We start from the raw sequence: 20,632 nt of genomic DNA on the forward strand, positions 1-20,632 counted from the left end.
CCTCTCCACCTCTGATCTCCTAATGACGACTGGTTCATGGACCTGAGAATCTTCCTCCTGTAGATGATATCAGCTCTTTGGTTTCGCTGATGTTGAATGAGAGGTTCCTTTTGTGGCGCCACTCAACCACTTCCAATATCCCTCCTATATGCCGATTCATCACTGCCTTTGATTTGGTTAACAACAGTACTGTTATCTGCACAACTTAAAGGTGGCATTAGAGCTGTACTTAGCCACACAAACATAGGCATAAGTTAGATACAGCATGGGGCTAAGCACAGAACCTTACGTGCACCTGTACTGATGCTGAGCCTGGAAGTTGTTGCTAATCCAAACCAAATGGGGTCTGCCAGTGAGGAAATTGAGTCCTCTGTCAGGAAGCCACACTTAATAGCTTGATCTCTGCAGCACTGAATTCAAGTCACTGCATTTTAATTTCCCAGCGAGGAGTATGTGATCACAGAATCACTACGGATATACAATTTCTCCTGTAGATGATATCATCTCTTCAACTCTACATTGCAGCTTTCTCAACTCACCAAACTGCTTTTCATGAGTAAGTACTTTCCAGTAGCAGTACAGCCATCATTCAGTATGAATTCAGCACTGCCCTTCATTTACTCACTAATCCTTTATCAGTTTATGCCACCTTCCAGTCATTTAATTTCTTCTGTCCTCTGGCACATCAGAGGCCCTGCTTTCTGTTCTCTCCCTAGCCCCAACTTTTCTCTGCATTTTAAAACTTGCTTCTTGCTTTTGGACCTGAAACATTAATAGTTTCTCCCTCTGCTGACCTGCTGAGTATCGATAGCATTTCTATTTTATTTGCATTTTCTTGATACTCATCAGTCGCATATGAAGTCACAGACCAGACAAAGGCCGGTACCCAGAAACATACTGCAAGTATAACAACACCTAACAGTTGCAGCTGAGATCAGAACTCAACTCCAACATAGCCAAACTCTGTCAGCTGTTAGTAGTTTATTACTTGGAGCATTGTGCACTATTGAAGTAGTTCACTGTAAGAGGTGAAATACAGCAAGTTAAAATGGACAAATCTGATTGCCATGACATATACGCAGTGGTCTATCAAAGAATGGACGCATCAACAAACTAGACAATTCTGTTCCCGTGCCACAAGGCAAAGCATGGTGGTGGGAGATGGCGACGGGAAAGCAATACAAGAAAGAGCACCAACAGTTCGTCAATGTGCAGAACATGTGAATTTTGTCAATGTGCAGAAAATGTGAATTCTGAATGATTTCTTTCATCACAGCCAAATAGAATCAAAACAGGTTAGTAATTGTGTAAATATGATTTAGAGAAAAAAAGAATCAAGTACAAATCAGATCAAACAACTGACAAATCAGTCATTGTCAAAATGGGTCATCCTTTGAATTGAATGGATTTGCTCAACATTGATTGGTTGCTTGCTCATTTAACGTGAAAGCATCAGCATTTTCAAAAGGCAGCTCTACTGAGGACAACAGTTATCTCAGTGCTGATGCTGCCACAGTCCGAGTTCAGCCAAAGATAATTATTTTTCATAGCCTTACTGGCTGAACAGCATCACTCCTCTTGACAAAATATTGTTGCAGTGCTGCAGCAAGTACCTCAGAACGGACATGATTTTCATGTGTATAAGTACTTATTGAAAAAGTTATCCCATGAGATCTAAAGAGAATTACAGAAGACACTAACATTCTTTTCAATTAGGACCCCTCAGAAGGGCTGGCTAGCCTGTTTGATGGCTGTTGAAATGTGTAACACGTCATTATCTCTGGGCTGATGTAGATTAGCAACCTGACAATCAACTCAACAGTATGACAATGATCTATAATCCCTGTTACCTTTGGGTTTGTAATTAATTGACATTCTCAGGCACTGTGCCATGTTTTGCAGTATTCGTAGTTTTCTCTCTTAGATTTAGGAAAGTTTAACATTTTCCTTTCTTTAACAAATACTAGATTCATTCAAAAACTTGATTAAAAAAGGTAACTAGTTCATTTAAATTTCCCAAAACAGAGCATATTTGCATTGAACTCTAGGGAAATTGTTTAAATATTCTAATTTATTTTTAGTAAACGTATCAGTCACATGTATATGAATGTGTTATAATTTCTTTGAAGAATTGCAGTCACCATTTTATAACAAGTTCTGCAGATGAAACAAAATTTTCAATTGTGTAGCATTAACTCTATAAGGGCCTCTGGTCGTATGAGACAATATTGCTGTTCAACTGCACAGCTGTGTCTAATTATCACCCTTTTGAGCTCATGGGATAAAATTTAAATGAATTTGCATGATGCTTTGAGCAAAATAAAAGAAATCTGTATTAATTTTGATTGGACAATGCGGTTATATATTGATGATAATGGTTTGACCGCATGTCATTTCCTCACTTACCACTATAGATATGCGTACACGTTTCGACTTTCTGTGCTCTGACATTGCCTGATTCTTTGATGGAAAGAGGATAATTCAGGTTATACATCTCTTGTAGTACTGTCAAGGATGAAGCCTTGCATCTGCCTTAAAATTAGCTGCAACATTTTCAGTCAAAACATGATTTCCTCTAACAGTTAAAATTTTCATGCTTCTTTGTCCTCCACCTACTAATGTTAATTTTAAAAATTACTTCATAATAATAATCCTCTACTTTGCCAAAAAATGCAGAAGTACTTAATAGTGATGCAGTTGCTGACGCCTCACATCACTGGAGGTTATGTCACAATCTGACAGGGTGTCACAATAGGATCCGTTAGCTGTTCAGCTACAATTTATGAAACATGACAGATATAGTACAAATATAGCAGCGCTAGAGATTTATTACATAATAAAAGCACGGTACATTGTATGTGGAGGAATGAATAAAGCTTTTCACTTGTCACTCAACAACTGCGATGATCCAATGCAAAGCAGTGTAAATTTTTGAAGGCAACAGATTAATTCGCAGCACTTTCAACAGTTTGCTTACCATACTCTTTCATGCACAGGAAGAATTTAGACCAACATGACTCAATATGAAAATCACACTTAATTCACTGAAAAACTCTTAGCCTGTGATTTTGGCATCACAATCTCTCAACAGCAGCCTCCTTGAATCCCATCAACTTTACCACAGTATTTGTAAGGAAACAATGTTATTCATCCAAAGTGCATCTGAAAGCTTGCTATTGGCATAAAATTTGGGCTATGTTGTCTCAGAATAACTTGTACACCACTTTTTTCTCTTCTTTCTGAATAGTTAGCTTTAATTTTCAAAAGATGGTAAAAATAGAACACGTTTGAATGAGTATCTTCCTTACATGTTTTGTGTTTCAATAGCCTCTGAGAAATCATACTTAGACAGCACAAAACAGGAACTGAGATCCAACTAGTTGTTATCAACCAAGTTTTCTACCAAAACTAGTTCCATGTCCCTTGAAATCCCTCTTATGGACCTGTCTGAATGTCTTTTAAATATCATATTTGTACCTGCCTCTACCACTTCCTTTAACAGTTCGTTCCACATACCCATCTCCCTCTATGTGGAAAATGTTGCCCCTCAGTTTCCCGTTCAATCTTTCCCAGTCACTTTAGATCTACCCCCTTTGGTTTTGGACTTCTCTGTCCTGGGCAAACAACTGTGACCATTCATGTTATCTATGCCCCTTGTGATCTTATACACATCCATCAGATTACCCCTCATTCTTCTATGCTCCAGGGAAAAATGGTAGATGGCAAAGCTGTCAGTTAATATCACTTATCCCATGAACTGAATAAGATATAAAAACATTTTTCTGTAGATTTGCTGAGAATCAGTCACGCACCATTACTTTCTTTGATTGGTATGTTACTACACAAACATATTCAAATGTGTAGAGATTATTCATATTATCATTTGAAAAGGTTTCCTTAAGAAATGGCAAAGTGATAGTAAAATGTTATTGCCTGTGTTATAAGGTGGTTAAATAGGAAGGAAACTGCAATAACTTGCGGAGCAAAGATTATAACATGAGGAGAGGTACAAGACTTTGGCCAAAGTTCATGTTACCATGGAAATCATTTTCATCAACGCTATGAACAATACAGAGTGTTCAGAGAAAGACTCTCAGATGAAGTCTGTTCCTGATACCTAGAGATGTACTTGACACCACTTCAAAGATGAAGGTAAATGTACTTTGAACTATAATCACAAAATTAGAATAAATGAGTTGAACAAACAACAAGGGGCCACTTACCTCTCCTGGTTCATCCATTGAGTTTACACAAAACAGACTTTTCAAAGCAATTCCTGTTTGATCGAGGGTACCTAGAGAAAATAAATTCATATTAAGAATTCCACTGAGTTTTCTCAGTATTCACCTTCTTCATAATTAAATTTTCAATAACAGGTTGGATAACTAAGTCACTCCATTTTAACTGCCCATCCACCCTTCAGTTGTTGTGATTGAAATGCTGAGTAGTTCTCAAAGCAGCTGTTGTTCACAGAATACCATACAACCATACCTCACTGGAGTCACAAACTAGCTATTACTGACTAAAGATTATACTAACAGGGAGCAGAAATCAGGCTGAGCGTTCTCTTTTACAGTTCAACACAAGTAACCTCTACACAGAGGGACTGCTGAAGACAACATGCATTCTTACAGATAGTTTTAGTTTACAATCAGGATCAACAGCAGTGAAGTATACTCTGAGCAGAATTAAAGCAGAATGTGAGATTTACAATAATTAACTACCTGGAGAATCCACAATGCTTGATGCTGCCAGAGGTAAAATTAAGATCAGCAATAAGCAAATAAATAACTAAAAGTTTGAAACAGTATTCTCAGTAGCAGCTTTCTATTTGAATAGAGACTTCATTTTCCCCTTTGAAGTTGTATCCCAGGACAAAAAAGTAAAACCCTACATGTATTGGGACTAAAATTCACATTCTTTCCAATATACTGCCATGTACAAAGCCATGTTAACTTGTTCCAAAGTAACGATGATTTGAAGTTTGCAAGAATATAATGTAAAATTTTAACAAGTAAAATATTGAAAAAAGATTTCAGTTTACTGTGGGGGTACTTAACATTGCAACAGTATACAATATTATGATCATTTGTAAACATTCTCATTGTTAGTAATCTCCGTTCAAACTGGAAGGATGGTTATGAGAAAAGCTATCAGTACTTTATCTCAATCTTTACTATAGAACTAAAGTAATATTTGAATATAAAATAGTTAAGAAATACATACATTAAAGAATGACAGTTCTCAAAAGAGACAACTGAATTGGTCTGGATAGTTACTGAGTGAAGGGTGGATATAGCTTTGCCTAGATTAAAACCCTACACGCTTCCCAAGGCAGGACTGTGGTGTCAGAATAACTGAGAATGGCAAATATTGCACACTGGTCAAAAGACAGAAAGGGCTAAACTCATGAAAGAAAAGATCAAGGCTGGTTCTCATTCATGGAGGAGATAATTTAAGGGAAATAAGCTGGGACAAAATTAATTTGAAACGTTAGTTGCTAGTAACAGAAAATAGGCATGGATGTGGAAAAAAAATTCAAGTTGGATTAGCTAGATTGAGCTATTTGGTGAGGAATAATAATGGCAAAATGGTTTATCTCATACATGTACCTAATCAAAAAGTATATGACAAACTATTGCTTCTAAACTTGTTAGTAAAATTTCAAGAGATAAAACAGGCACTGACAACATGGGTTCCTTCATTATAAGTACAGAATTGATAGGATGTGGACATTATCAGCAATGGCAGCACTTCTTGAGAAAGTGGTTGGAACCTACCTTCTAGAACACCTCTGGTCAGTGTAGTGAAATTTCATCCACACCAGGGGTTCTAGTACTTGGACTCAGCCATGATAAGGATTATTGATAATGCATAACTTACATGTGAACCTGCAACCCTTTCCCAAGATGGTGGTGGTTGTCATTAAAGAACAGGGGCAAGAAACTGCCATGCACTTATGGTTGGGCATATTCTGATGTCACATAATACTTGTGATGGATGGAATATCAATCAAGCAGGTTGCTTTAACTTGGATAATATAGAGCTTGAGCATTGTTGGAGCTCCATTCCTTACAGTAATGAAGATTATTCTTCCTGATGTGCCTTGAGATTGTGGAAGGACTTTGGAGCAGTCACTCACAAAATCAAGCAATAGAAGTACCAGAATGACTTTTAAATCAATTTTTCACCCGTTCAGTTATGTATATAGAGTGTAACTTACTAAAATGAAACTAGAGATTACCAAAGTCCATTTGGATGGTTACAAAATTTTTGGTTAGTAATCTGGACTGAATGTGCAAATTATGCAACGTTTTAATCACTTTCCATCTGTAAGCTTTTGGTAAGTATGCAGGAAAAATAAGAAACACAGCAGATTATCTAATTGAAAAGCAGAAAACATAACAGCTATTATTAAAACTACATGTAACGCAATTCTGCCACATTTAGTCACTCAGAGTAAAACCGGCATTTTTGGTCAAATATGTATTGGTGCTGGTCTCTATCTTTTCCAGGTAGTGGCCAACACGAACATAAATTTATAGTTTAGAACATCCTTATGCTATATTCTCACATCTATTTGATAATATCCTTCAGTATTGAGATATACATAAAATATAATACAATTATATTTGTAATTGTAATTGACAGGTCTGCGAGCCGAAAATTGGTGCAGAAGCAGAGCCGAGGAGTCAGACGTCAGGAAGAGCCGTGGTAGTAGGTGACTCCATAGCAAGAGGTACGGAAAGGGGTTTCTGCGGCAACAGGCGAGATGGTGTATTGCCTCCCTGGTGCTAGGATCCAGGACATCACGGATCGATTACAGGGATTCCTCAAGGGTGAAGGTGAACAGCCGGAAGTGGTAGTGCATGTTGGCACAAATGACATCGGGAAGAAGAGGAAGGACATTCTGCAGTGGGACTTCAAAGAACACGGAAGAAGGCTGAAAAGCAGGACTTGCAGGGTGATTATCTCTGGTTTGCTTCCAGTTCCTCGTGCTGGAGAGGGCAGGAACAGGGAGATAATGGATTTGAATGTGTGGCTGAGGAACTGGTGCAGGAAGCAAGGATTTACATTCTTGGACCACTGGGATCTGTTTTGGGGTAGGGATGAATTGTACAAAAGGGACGGGTTGCACCTTAATAGACGGGGGACCAGCATTCTGGCAGACAGGTTTGCCACTGCAACACGGATGTGTTTAAACTAAGTACTGGGGTGGAGGGGATGAACTGGAAATATAAGGATGGAGTTAAAGGGAAAGTGAAAATAAGAAAAGTTAAAAAGGACAACAGAATCAATGGATTAGAAAGCTCAAGAAGAGATCATACAGTATGGCCAAGTGAAATAGGATTTGATATGAAAGGAGAGGCGAGTAATGAATTAAAAGTATTATATATGAATGCACGAAGTATAAGGAATAAAGTAGATGAGCTTGATACTCAGTTGGAAATTGGCAAGTACGATGCTGTGGGAATAACAGAGACATGGGTTCAAATGGACAGGGCCTGGAGATGAATATTCAAGGATATACATCTTATCGAAAGGACAGACCAATTGGAAGAGGGGGTGGGGTGGCTCTGTTGGTGAGGAATGATATTCAGTCCCTTGCGAGGGGGGACATAGAATCAGGGGATGTAGTCAATATGGATAGAACTGAGAAATTCTAAGGGTAGAAAGATCCTAATGGGAGTTATCTACAGGCCCCCAAACAGCGGTCTGGATGTAGGGTGTAAGTTGAATGAAGAGTTAAAATTGGCATGTCGCAAAGGTAATGATACAGTTGTCATGGGGGATTTCAACATACAGGTAGACTGGGAGAATCAGAATGGTACTGGACCCCAAGAAAGGGAGTTTGTGGAGTGCCTCCGAGATGGATTCTTAGAACAGCTTGTACTGGAGCCTACCAGGGAGAAGGCAATTCTAGATTTAGTGTTGTGAAATGAACCGGATTTGATCAGGGACCTCGAGGTAAAGGAACCATTAGGAGGTAATGACCATAATATGATATGTTTTAACCTACAATTTGAGAAGGAGAAGGGAAAATCGGATGAGTCAGTATTACAGTTGAACAAAGAGAACTATGGAGCTATGAGGGAGGAGCTAGCCAAAGTTCAATGGAACAATACTCTAGCAGGGAAGACAGTGGAACAACAATGGCAGGTATTTCTGGGAATAATGCAGAAGGTGCAGGATTGGTTCATTCCAAAGAGGAAGAAAGATCCTAAGGGGAGTAAGGGGTGGCCTTGGCTGACGAGGGAAGTAAAGGGCAGTATAAAAATAAAAGAGAAGAAGTATAACATAGCAAAGATGAGTGGTAAACCGGAAGACTGGGAAGCTTTTAAAGAGAAACAGAAGATAACAAAAAAGGCAATACGCCAAGAAAAAATGAGGTACGAAGGTAAACTAACCAAGAATATAAAGGAGGATAGTAAAAGCTTCTTCAGGTATGTGAACAGCAAAAAAAAAGTTAAGACCAAAATTGGGCCATTGAAGACAGAAACGGGTGAATTTATTATGGGGAACAAGGAAATGGCAGACGAGTTGAACAGGTACTTTGGATCTGTCTTCACTAGGGAAGAAACAAACAATCACCCAGATGTAATAGTGGCCAAAGGAACTAGGGTAAAGGATGAACTGAAGGAAATTTATATTAGGCAAGAAAAAGTGTTGGATAGACTGTTGAGTCTGAAGGCTGATAAGTCCCCGGGACCTGATGAAAGGAGGGAGAGAGAAAACAGGATAATTAGAGACTGGTTAGCCTGACGTCAGTGGTGGGAAAGGTGCTGGGGTCAATTATAAAAGAGGAAATTACGACACATCTGGATAGCAGTAGAAGGATCAGTCCGAGTCAGCATGGATTTATGAAGGGAAAATCATGCTTGACTAATCTGGAGTTTTTTGAGGATGTAACTATGAAAATGGACAAGGGAGAGCCAGTGGATGTAGCGTACCTGGACTTCCAGAAAGCTTTTGATTAAGTCCCACATAGGAGATTAGTGGGCAAAATTAGGGCATATGGTATTGGGGGCAGAGTACTGACATAGATTGAAAATTGGCTGGCTGACAGGAAACAAAGAGTAGCAATTAATGGGTCCCTTTTGGAATGGCAGGCTGTGACCAGTGGGGTACCGCAAGGCTCGGTGCTGGGACCGCAGCTGTTTACGATATACATTAATGATTTAGATGAGGGGATTAAAAGTAACATTAGCAAATTTGCTGATGACACAAAGCTGGATGGCAGTGTGAAATGTCAGGAGGATGTTATGAGAATGCAGGGTGACTTGGACAGGTTGGGTGAGTGGGCAAATGTAAGGCAGATGCAGTTTAATGTGGATAAATGTGAGGTTATCCACTTTGGTGGCAAGAACAGGAAGGCAGATTACTATCTAAATGGAGTCAAGTTAGGAAAAGGGGAAGTACAACGAGATCTAGGTGTTCTTATACATCAGTCAAACAAAGCAAGCATGCAGGTACAGCAGGCAGTGAAGAAAGCTAATGGCATACTGGCCTGTATATCAGGAGGAATTGAGTATAGGAGTAAAGAGGTCCTTCTGCAGCTGTACAGGGCCCTGGTGAGACCCCACCTGGAGTATTGTGTGCAATTTTGGTCTCCAAATTTGAGAAAGGACATTCTTGCTATTGAGGGAGTGCAGTGTAGGTTCACAAGGTTAATTCCTGGAATGGCAGGACTGTCATATGTTGAAAGATTGGAGCAACTGGGCTTGTATACACTAGAATTTAGAAGGATGAGAGGGGATCTGATTGAAACATATAAGATTATTAAGGGATTGAACACACTGGAGGCAGGAAGCATGTTCCTGCTGATGGGTGAGTCCAGAACTAGAGGCCACAGTTTAAGAATAAGGGGTAGGCCATTTAGAACTGAGATGCAGAAAAACTTTTTCACCCAGAGAGTGGTGGATATGTGGAATGCTCTGCCCCAGAAGGCAGTGGAGGCCAAGTCTCTGGATGCATTCAAGAGAGAGTTAGATAGAGCTCCTATAGATAGCGGGGTCAAGGGATATGGGGAGAGGGCAGGAACAGGGTACTGATTGTGTATGATCAGCCATGATCACAGTGAATGGTGGTGCTGGCTAGAAGGTCCAAGTGGCCTACTCCTGCACCTACTGTATATTGTCTATTGTCAATTAGACATCATTCCATCTACAAAATACACTGGGGTAATTTGCCCAGGTCACTTAAAAAGCATCTCCTAGAACCAAAATCTCTGCTATCAAGGATAACAAAGGCAGCTGGTGCAATAAAACAGCAGATGCAGATTGCCTCCAGGTTGCAGAAATATTCCAACAGCACTGGGAGAAAACCTTCATCAGAAGTGCAGTGGCCCACCAGGCCTCAACGGTGTACCTGGCCCACCAGGACTCGACGGTGTACCTGGCTCACCAGGCCTCGACGGTGTACCTGGCTCACCAGGCCTTGATGGTGTACCTGGCTCACCAGGCCTCGACGGTGTACCTGGCTCACCAGTCCTTGATAGTATACGTGGCCTACAAGGCCTCAATGGTATACATGGCCCATGAGGCCTCGACAGTGTACCCGGCCCATGAGTCCTAGATGGTATACCTGGCAAAGCACTGAAAACCTGGGCCAACCAACTGGCCAGAGCATTCCAGGACATCTTCAACCTCTCACTGCTGCAGTCAGAGGTTCCCACCTGCTTCCAAAGGGTATCAATGGTTCCCAAGAAAATCAGGATAAGCTGTCTCAAGGCCAATCACCTGGTAACACTCAGATCTACTGTGAAGTGCTTTGAGAGTTTAGTAATGGCTAGAATTAACTCCTGCCTAAAGCAAGAACCTGGATCCAGTTCAATCTGCCTCCTGCCACATTAATTCTGCAGCAGATGCAATTCCACTGGCTCTCTACTTGGTCTTGGACCACCTGGGCATTAACAATACCTATGATAAACTGCTGTTTATTGATTACAGTTCAGTGTAATCAATAAACACCAGCAATCATACTCTCAGTTGGTTAGAACAAGCTCCAAAGTCTGGGCCTCTGTACCTCCCTCTGTTAAAGGATCCTTGACTTCCTCATCAGAAGACCACAGTCAGTGTGGATCGAAAATAACATCTCCTCCTCACTGAAGGTCAACCTGGCACACCCCAAGGATGCATCATTAGCCTGCTGATCTATTCTTTATACCGTCACGACTGCGCAGATAGGCATAGTGCAAACACCAGCTATACATTCGCTGATGACATAACTTTTGTTGGTAGTCTCTTAGATGGTGATAAGGAGGTGTACAGGAGTGATAGATCAACAACAACAACCTTGCACTCAGCATCAGTAAGACCAAAGGATTGATTGTAGACTTCTGGAAGGGCAAGTCAGGAGAACACACACCATCCTAATTGAGGGGTCAGCGGTGGAAAGAGTGAACTTCTTCACGTTCCTGAGTATCAACATCTCTGAAAATCTATCCTGGGCATAACGAATTGATGTAATTATAAAGAGGACACGCCAGAGTATATGTTTAATTAAAGACTCTGGCAAATTTCTACAGATGTACAGTGGAGAGAATTCTGATTGGTTGAATCACCATCTACTATGGAGGCTGCAGAGGTTTGTGAACCCAGCCAGATGCATCATGGGTACTAGCTTGCCCACCATCAAGGACATCTTCAAAAGACCATGCCTCAAGAAGGCAGCATCTATCATCAAGGACCCTCCACACCCAGGATATACCCTCTTCTCACTATCATTAGGGAGGGCATACAGGAGCCTGAAGACACACACTCAACATTTCAGGAACAGCTTCTTCCTTTCCACCATCAATTTTCTGAACGGTCTATGAACACTACCTCACTACCTTATTCCCTTTTGTCACTACTTATTTATTTTGAAATATTTCCTCTTGTAACTAAAGGCAATTTTAAAATCTATTCCATTGCACTGCTGCCACAGAACAACAAATTTCACAACATACACATTATTGATAATAAACCTGATTCTGATTCAAGAGCAATAAGAGATGAGGAATAATGTTGGTCTTTTAAGCTGTGGCCCCATCTTGAAACACAAGTACAGATAGAATAAAAATGGAAAGAAAATCAAAGCAAACATTGGTGAGGCACAAAGAAATGTCGCCTGAGAGCTGGCATGGACTTAATGGGCTGAATGGCCTGCTTTACTGTCACTAGGAAGGTGGAAATACAGTACTGTGCAAAAGAATTAGGCACTCTAGATTTTTTATCTGGTTTCAGATGGTATGGCCTTTACAGAGCCCTAATCTCAACATCATTAAGGCGATCTGGGATTACCTGAAGACTGAAGTCACTGAGACAAAGTCTGCCAAAGAACTGTGGCAAGTTCTCCAAATTGCTTGAAACAACCTACCAGACAATCTTCTTACACAATTGCACAACAGTGTACTGAAGAGAACTGATGCAGTTTTAAAGGCAAAGGACCAAATATTGATTTGATTAAGTTTTTTTCCTGTTTACTACACGTTATAGTGATTCTTTTGATATTTGGAAACTTTTCATTTCATTATTTTTGAAAGCATCTAGGCTTTACAGAATTTTTAACACGTGACTCAGACTTTTGCACAGTCCTTGCCTTGGAGAAGAACGCTTTCTTACTCATTATTCTGACTGCGCCAGAAAGTGGACTACTGAAGTAGAATGTGAAGGAGGGGCTGAAGGAAGTGCTTATAAACATAATTATTGATGCAAGTTTATAGCTTGCTTCTTCACCGTCTTCCTGTGCTTTGTGGAGACACAAGACATTCAGAAGAAGCTGGAGATCTTGTGCAACAGGATTGCTACCTGTGCCACGTGCGAGTGAGGCAAGGAACAGAAGGATTATACAGATTACTACGTGGCTGAGAGGATGGTGCAGGAGGGAGGGCTTCAGGTTTTTAGATAATTGGACTTTGTTCCAGGGAAGGTGGGATCTGTTCCGACGGGACGGTTTACACCTGAACTGGAGCGGTACTAACATTCTTGCAGGAAAATTTGCTAGTGCTTCTCGGGGGGGGGGAATTTAAACTAAATTTGCAGGGGGCAGGGATCCAGAATGCGAGAGAGGATAGTGAGATGAAGAATAAAGGACGGGTGGGGACTACACGGTTCTGGAATATTAAATGTGTAGTAGAGAAAGATGAGGAGGAACAAGTGATAAGGAGGACACATGTACAGAGGGATGGTCTGATGGAACATGAAGTTAAATGTGCTGAAAGAATAAGTAAATTTAGGAAGGACAACAAAATTCAAGGGGCATATAGCCCAATGGGAGTTCGGGGAGCCGGGTTAAGCACAATAGGCAGCGATTTAAACTGAGAGAGGGGAAATGGGCTAAAAATTCTATATCTGAATGCACAAAGTGTCAGAAATAAGGTGGATGAGCTTGAAGCTCAGGTGTGAATGGGTAACTATGATGTTGTTGGGATAACAGAGACATGGCTGCAGGGAGATCAGACCTGGGAAATGAATGTACAAGGGTATACGTGCTATCGTAGGGACAGGAATGTGGGCAGAGGGGGTGAGGTGGCCCTGTTGGTGAGGAATGAGATTCAGTCCTTTGCAAGGGGGGGACATAGGATCAGGAGAAGTAGAGTCTGTGTGGATAGAACTGAGGTACAGTAAGGGCAAAAAGACCCTAATGGGTGTTGTCTGCAGGCCACCAAACAGTAGCATGGATATTGGATGCAAATTGAATAGGGAGTTAACATTGGCATGTGGCAAAGGTAATGTTGCAGTAGTTATGGGGGATTTCAACATGCAGGTGAACTGGGAGAATCAGGTTGGTGCTGGACCCCAGGATAGGGAGTTTGTAGAGTGCCTACGGGATGCATTCTTGGAACAGCTTGTACGAGAGCCGACCAGGGACAAGGCTATTCTGGATTTAGTGTTGTGTAATGAACAGGATTTGATAAGCGATCTTGAAGTAAATTAGCCATTAGGAGGTAGTGACCATTTATCTGCAATTTGAGAAGGATAAGGGCAGATTGGAGGTGTCAGTGTTGCAGGTGAACAAAGGAGACTATGGAGCCATGAGGGAGGAGCTGGCCAAAGTTAACTGGACGGATATCCTAGCAGAAAAGACAGTGGAACAGCAATGGCAAGTATTCTTGGGAATAATGCACAAGGTGCAAAATCAGTTCATCCCCTGGAGAAGGAAGGATTCAAAGGGGGGAAAAGGGACCACAGTGATTGACAAAGGAAGTCAGAGATTGCATAGCATTAAGAAAAAGGAAGTATGACAGAGCTAAGGTGAGTGGGAGGACAGATGATTGGGAAATTTTTAAGGAACAACAGAACTTAACTAAAAAGGCAATACTGGGAGAAAAAATGAGGTACGAACGCAAGCTAGCCAGGAATATAAAGGAGGATAGCAAAAGCTTTTTTAGCTATGTGAAGAGAAAGAAGATAGTTAAGAACAATGTTGGGCCCTTGAAGAATTAATTGGGTGAAATTGTTATGGGAAACAGAGAAATGGCAGAAGAATTTAATGAGTACTTTAGATCTGTCTTCACTAGGGAAGACACAAGCAATCTCCCAGATGTATGGATGGGCCAAGGACATAGGGTAACAGAGGAAATTAAACAGATTGACATTAGGAAGGAAACGGTGATGAGTAGACTGATGGGACTGAAGGCTGATAAATCCCCAGGTCCAGATGGTCTGCATCCTAGGGTACTAAAGGAGGTGGCTCTGGAATCATTTTCCAATGTTCCTTAGATTCAGGATCAGTTCCTGAGGATTGGAGAATGGTTAATGTTATCCCACTTTTTAAGAAAGGAGGGAGGGAGAAAACAGAGAACTATTGTCCTGTCAGTCTAACATCAGTAGTGGGGAAGATGCTAGAGTCCATTATTAAAGATGAAATAGTGCCATATTTGGATAGCAGTGATAGGATTGGGCTGAGCCAGCTTGGATTTACCAAGGGCAAAAATCATGCTTGACTAATCTATTGGAGTTTTTCGAGGATGTAACCAGGAAGTTAGACAAGGGAGATCCAGTGGATGTAGTGTACCTCGATTTTCAGAAGGCATTTGATATGTTCCCACATAGGAGATTGGTGGGTAAAATCAGAGCTCATGGCATTGACATGGATAGAAAACTGGTTGGCAGATAGAAAGCAAAGGGTAGCAGTGAATGGGTGTTTCTCAGACTGGCAGGTGGTGACTAGTGGGGTGCCACAGGGCTCGGTATTGGGACCACAGCTGCTTACGATTTACATCAACGATTTAGATGAAGGCATTGGGAATAACATCAGCAAGTTTGCTGATGATACTAAACTGGATGGCAGTGTGACATGTGATGAGGATATTAGGAGAATTCAGGGTGACTTGGACAGGCTGAGTGAGTGGGCAGATACTTGGCAGATGACGGTTAATGTGAATAAGTGTGAGGTTATCCACTTTGGGAGTAAGAACAGGAAGGCAGATTATTATCTGAATGGTGTAGAGTTAGGTAAGGGAGAAATACAAAGAGATCTAGGAGTCCTTGCTCATCAGTCACTGAAGGTGAATGAGCAAGTGCAGCAGGCTGTGAAGGCGGCTAATTGCATGTTGGCCTTTATTACAAAGGGAATTGAGTACAAGAGCAAGGAAATCTTTTTGCATTTGTACACGGCCCTGGTGAGACCACACTTGGAGTATTGTGCACAGTTTTGGTCTCCAGGGTTAAGGAAGAACATCCTGGCTGTAGAGGAAGTGCAGCGTAGATTCACGAGGTTAATTCCTGGGATGTCCGGACTGTCTTACGCAGAGAGGTTAGAGAGACTGGGCTTGTACACGCTGGAATTAAGGAGATTGAGAGGGGATCTGATTGCAACATATAAGATTATTAAGGGATTGGACAAGATAGAGGCATGAAATATGTTCCAGATGCTGGGAGAGTCCAGTACCAGAGGGCATGGTTTGAGAATAAGGGGTAGATCATTTAGGATAGAGTTAAGGAAAAACTTCTTCTCCCAGAGAGTTGTGGGGGTGTGGAGTGCACTGCCTCGGAAGGCAGTGGAGGCCAATTCTCTGGATGCTTTCAAGAAGGAGCTAGATAGGTATCTTATGGATAGGGGAATCAAGGGATATGGGGACAAGGCAGGAACTGGGTATTGATAGCAGATGATCAGCCATGATCTCAGAATGGCGGTGCAGGCTCGAAAGGCTGAATGGTCTACTTCTGCACCTATTGTCTATAACATACACAAAATACTGGAGGAACTCAGCAGTCAGGCAACACCTATGGAGGGGAATAAACCTTTATTCCCCTCCATAGATGCTGCCTTTCCTGCTGGGTTCCTCAGCATTTGGAATGTGTTCCTGTGCTCAAACTTGTGCTAATATTGCTTTTTGTGACCGTATGTGCTATCGTAACAACTGTGTGCACTCTGTGCAATGCACTGTTCCATTTAGCTGTATACAATTGAACTTGAGGTGAACAGAGAAGTTGCTTTGGTTGAAATGACTGGCTGAGAAATTGTGCAAGTAGTTGCAAATGAAAATGTGTGCGTATATGTTTTTACACTGACAAAATATATTGGACACTACGTTTACATAGGAGCATTATCTCAGATAGGTGTAAGCAATCATGAACTTAAAAATACTCAAGTTAAAACATAGAAACCTGGTTTTTAATTTACAATTGCTAATGCAAGTTCAAAGGGAATGTCAGATGTTACAGGGACAAATTTAAAGTTCATTGTTGACACCAAATATACAGACTGTCAAAATGTACGATGAGGAGATAATTCAGAGAGATCTGGAGAGCATGAGCTTTTGAGTTAATGCTGTTTGGTACAGATAAATAAGATGGTGCATGTAACAACAAATCACATTTAATGTGATTACAAGATAGAAGGTTGAACCTTGATGTAGATTATTCAAGAGAAAAATCCTGGAATGGCTCAGTCCTCAGGTTTCAGAGTATTAAATGAATAGCTTCAGATGGCACTGCAAGAAGCAGTGACAGATTGTTACTCATCTTGTTAGGTAATAGTGCAAAGTCTTAAAGATGTGAGAAATTAAATCTGGCATGAGTATGTGCTGCGAGATAAAATAATTAGCTAAAAAGGTCTTAACTGCATTATTAAGAGCTAGGAGCATGAGTTCAATAATTTGTTATTAACTCTTTAAAGTAAACTCATAAAATAGTTTTAGTCACCATTCTTCTGAATACACAGGAATCTTAACGAATGAAAGAAAGTTAAATGGTTTCAGAATATTATCTTTCTGCATGGTGTACTACAGCCATAATTACAGTTTTCAGAAACATAATGCTTGATAACTGCATTACAGAGTTAATCGTTCTGAAGGACTTAAATCAATGTCCTCAGCACACTTCTGGATTATTTTGAATACCTTTCATGGAATTAAAATGGAATATAGGTATGATCAAGTGTTGCATATTTAAATAAAAGATTATTCCAAAAAGTGGGTCATAAGCTGGTGAACACATTAAAATTTGACTTGTTATCATTACCTAGGCTCAATGTCTGGGAATCCATGAGCCTACTGAAGGCTGGAGGCTGAGAAACGGCCTGGCCTGTGTTTAGAGGTCTATGTATGTGCATGATGCGTGTGTGGCTGGGAGAGAGGGAGGAAGAGGGCTTGATTTGCTGCTGTTCTTGGTATGTTCAGTTTTATTCTGTTCTAAAGGCATGTCACACTGGTTTCAGAAATGTGGCAACACTTACAGGTTGTCACATGTTACAGGAAACTCATTCGCAAGGCCAGTGACGTTGTGGGGGTGGAACTGGACTCTCTGACGGTGGTGTCTGAAAAGAGGATGCTGTCCAAGTTGCATGCCATCTTGGACAATGTCTCCCATCCACTCCATAATGTACTGGTTAGGCACAGGAGTACATTCAGCCAGAGACTCATTCCACCGAGATGCAACACTGAGCGTCGTAGGAAGTCATTCCTGCCTGTGGCCATCAAACTTTACAACTCCTCCCTCGGAGTGTCAGACACCCTGAGCCAATAGGCTGGTCCTGGACTTATTTCCACTTGGAATAATTTACTTATTATTATTTAATTATTTATGGTTTTATATTGCTATATTTCTACACTATTCTTGGTTGGTACAACTGTAACAAAGCCCAGTTTCCCTCGGGATCAATAAGGTATGTCTGTCTGTCTGTATCCAGCACGTCCCTGGATGTGTTGGTTGTCGACACACTTCACTGTGTATTTTGGCCTACATGTGATAAATAAATCTGAATCTGGAGCTGATGGAAACCAAAGGAGTCACTTCTAATCAGAATATGAATTAGAAGCAGAAACAGACCATTTGGCTCTTCGTGCACGTTCTACCATTCAATAACATCCAATTCTGATGTAAAAGAACAGCTCGCTTTCCTCAAATTAACTTCATATGCCTTGAATGCCTTTCCATGAAAACACACCAATCTCTATGAAAATAGCAACCCAGTCTATGCAACCCTCATGAGCTTAGAATTCTAAACATTCATTAGACATCGGGTGAACCAATTTCTTTTCATCTCAGCTATGAATTGTCAGAACTTTATTTTCAAATGTTAACTGCTGATTACAAACTTAGTAGCCAGTGGAATCATCCCCCTGCACCTGCCCTACCAAGAGCTTCGTAGATTTCAATCAGTTCGTCTTTATTGTATTCAATCCATTAGAAGTGGATCCTTATTACGTTTTTGGATAACCAGATCTGTAGATAAGGTCCCAGGTGTAATCAGACCAGGACCAATAATAGAATGGCAGTGAGCTGTCTCTTTTCTTATACTCAAACTCTATTGCAATAAAGGCCAACATATCATTTGCTTTCTCAAATTACTTGCTGTAACTGCATGCTAACTTGCAATGTTTCTGTACAAAGACTCAAGTCATTATACAATAAACACCTTCAATCTCTTATAATTTATAATAGTCTAACTTGCTCTTTTTTTCTAACCAAATTGGATAACCCCAGTTTACCACATTAACTTCAATGTTGCCCATCTGAAAATTCCTGAGGTCCTTGTGTATCCTTCCACAACAAATAATGGATCATATTTACATTATCAGTGTGATGGATATTCACTATCCTTGGACTATCACTCATGCTTGCAAATCTTGGATTACTACACACAGCAGCTGCCACTTGTAAGATTCAAACAGTTCTAAGTAAATTTTCGACTTCTATTTGTAAATGGAAGACAGTCTTCAGTTCTTAAAATGTAAATGGCAAGGAGTAACCAGCTTAAAGAGCACTCTCTTTTGAGCAGCTTTGGAAACAAGTTCTATAGATAGTAGGCACTCTGTGAGAAATAAGATTTAGATCATTACACCTGTTTTATTACTGCTCAGAGCTGCAGTACAAGAAATAGGTTGTTTAATTTGGGTTATTTCAAACTGACAAGCTGACTAAGTTGCTTAGTTCAAGGAAGTCTGCAGATCAGATGGATAATATCACTGAGAGTATTAAATAACACGTGTTTATAATTTGGAGTTTTATACACACCCTCAAGGAAGTTAGCTTCACTGCATCGATTATACCTATACAATTCATACCCTTCATACCCTGCATATTCATGTGTCTAACAGCCTTGTGGACACCACTATTCTGTTTCTATGACCCCTCCCCCAGACACCTACCACTCTTTGTGTAAAGAAAACACTCCGTTTGTGGTGAACTATGTGCCTGTCGGGACACGCCCCTGCTGACTGCTCCTGTGGCTCCTCCCACAGGCCCCTGTATAAAGGAGACCTGCGGCCTGAAGATCGGCCTCAGTCTCCAGGACCTTGTATGATAGACACTCACTCCTGGTTCCTTCTTCCAGTCAATAAAAGCCGATATCTCGCCTACGTCTCAGTGTGAGTTATTGATGGTGCATCACCGTTAAACTTCCCCTCTCACTGTAACTGCATTCTATCTGGTATTTCTACCATAGGAAAAAAAAAGATTCTGACTGTCTGCCCCCTCTATGTCTCTCATAATTTTGTAATCATCTATTAGATGTCAAAATTTCTGGTCAAGATGTTGTCAAGCTGCAATGTTCATTGATATATTGGCTCACAGTTAGCTTTTCTTAGGTTTAAAGGGTTAGTTTTTGGGGCAGTGTGGGAAGCTAGGGGTCAGGTTAGGGTTTAGGGACAGGATGAGTGGCAGTTAAAGGTCAGGGGCTGTAAGAGAAGAATCTGGGTAGGAGGTACTGGGAATGCAGGTCAGAATGCTCTGTGGTCGAAGGTCAGCAATCCCAGAGTTCAGGTTCTGGGTCGGGGGTTCACTCAGGCAGTGAGTCCTAGGTACAGGGAAATCTGTGAGCCCCCGCCCCCAAGCACTGGAGTCAGAGATCGTATGAGTCGGGAGTCAAGGCTTGAAGGTGACACTGGTGATAAGTGAGTTTAGGGGTCGATAGCTAGAAGGCAGAGTGGTCTAAAGGGCAAAGATGAAGGTCAGAGTATGGCAGGTCCTGATGTAGAAGGCTGAAGGTAGATGCCTGAAGGGGTCAGAGGTTTGGGTAAATGCAGTCAGAACTGGGGTCTGTGATTGTGTAGAAATTGAGGTCCAAAGGTCAAACTTGTGATCGGCATGTCATGGGGTTTAGGGTTGAAGGTCAAATCCATAATCAGTGACATCTGAGGTGAAGTCCAAAGTTCGAGTCCTGATCTTTGTAAGCTTGGGAGTTCAGGGCCAAGATTGGAGAC

General features: G+C 41.1%; 1 protein-coding gene across 2 annotated transcripts in view; it reads right to left on the minus strand.

Moving 5' to 3' along the window:
* LOC132378331 (chloride channel protein 2-like) overlaps positions 1–20,632 on the minus strand; it is a 506,358-nt gene that overhangs the window by 66,358 nt on the left and 419,368 nt on the right. Inside the window, exons 19-20 of one of the 2 annotated variants that reach the window (XM_059945148.1) lie at positions 4,224–4,294; positions 2,407–2,460 (exon numbers count right to left, since the gene is read on the minus strand). In XM_059945148.1, coding sequence (XP_059801131.1) covers positions 2,407–2,460; positions 4,224–4,294 — 125 coding nt within the window. The remainder of the gene's footprint in view (positions 1–2,406; positions 2,461–4,223; positions 4,295–20,632) is intronic. The other variant, XM_059945154.1, reaches the window with a different exon arrangement.

Source organism: Hypanus sabinus, chromosome 2 (genome assembly GCF_030144855.1).
Source record: "Hypanus sabinus isolate sHypSab1 chromosome 2, sHypSab1.hap1, whole genome shotgun sequence".
Classification (NCBI taxonomy): domain Eukaryota; kingdom Metazoa; phylum Chordata; class Chondrichthyes; order Myliobatiformes; family Dasyatidae; genus Hypanus; species Hypanus sabinus.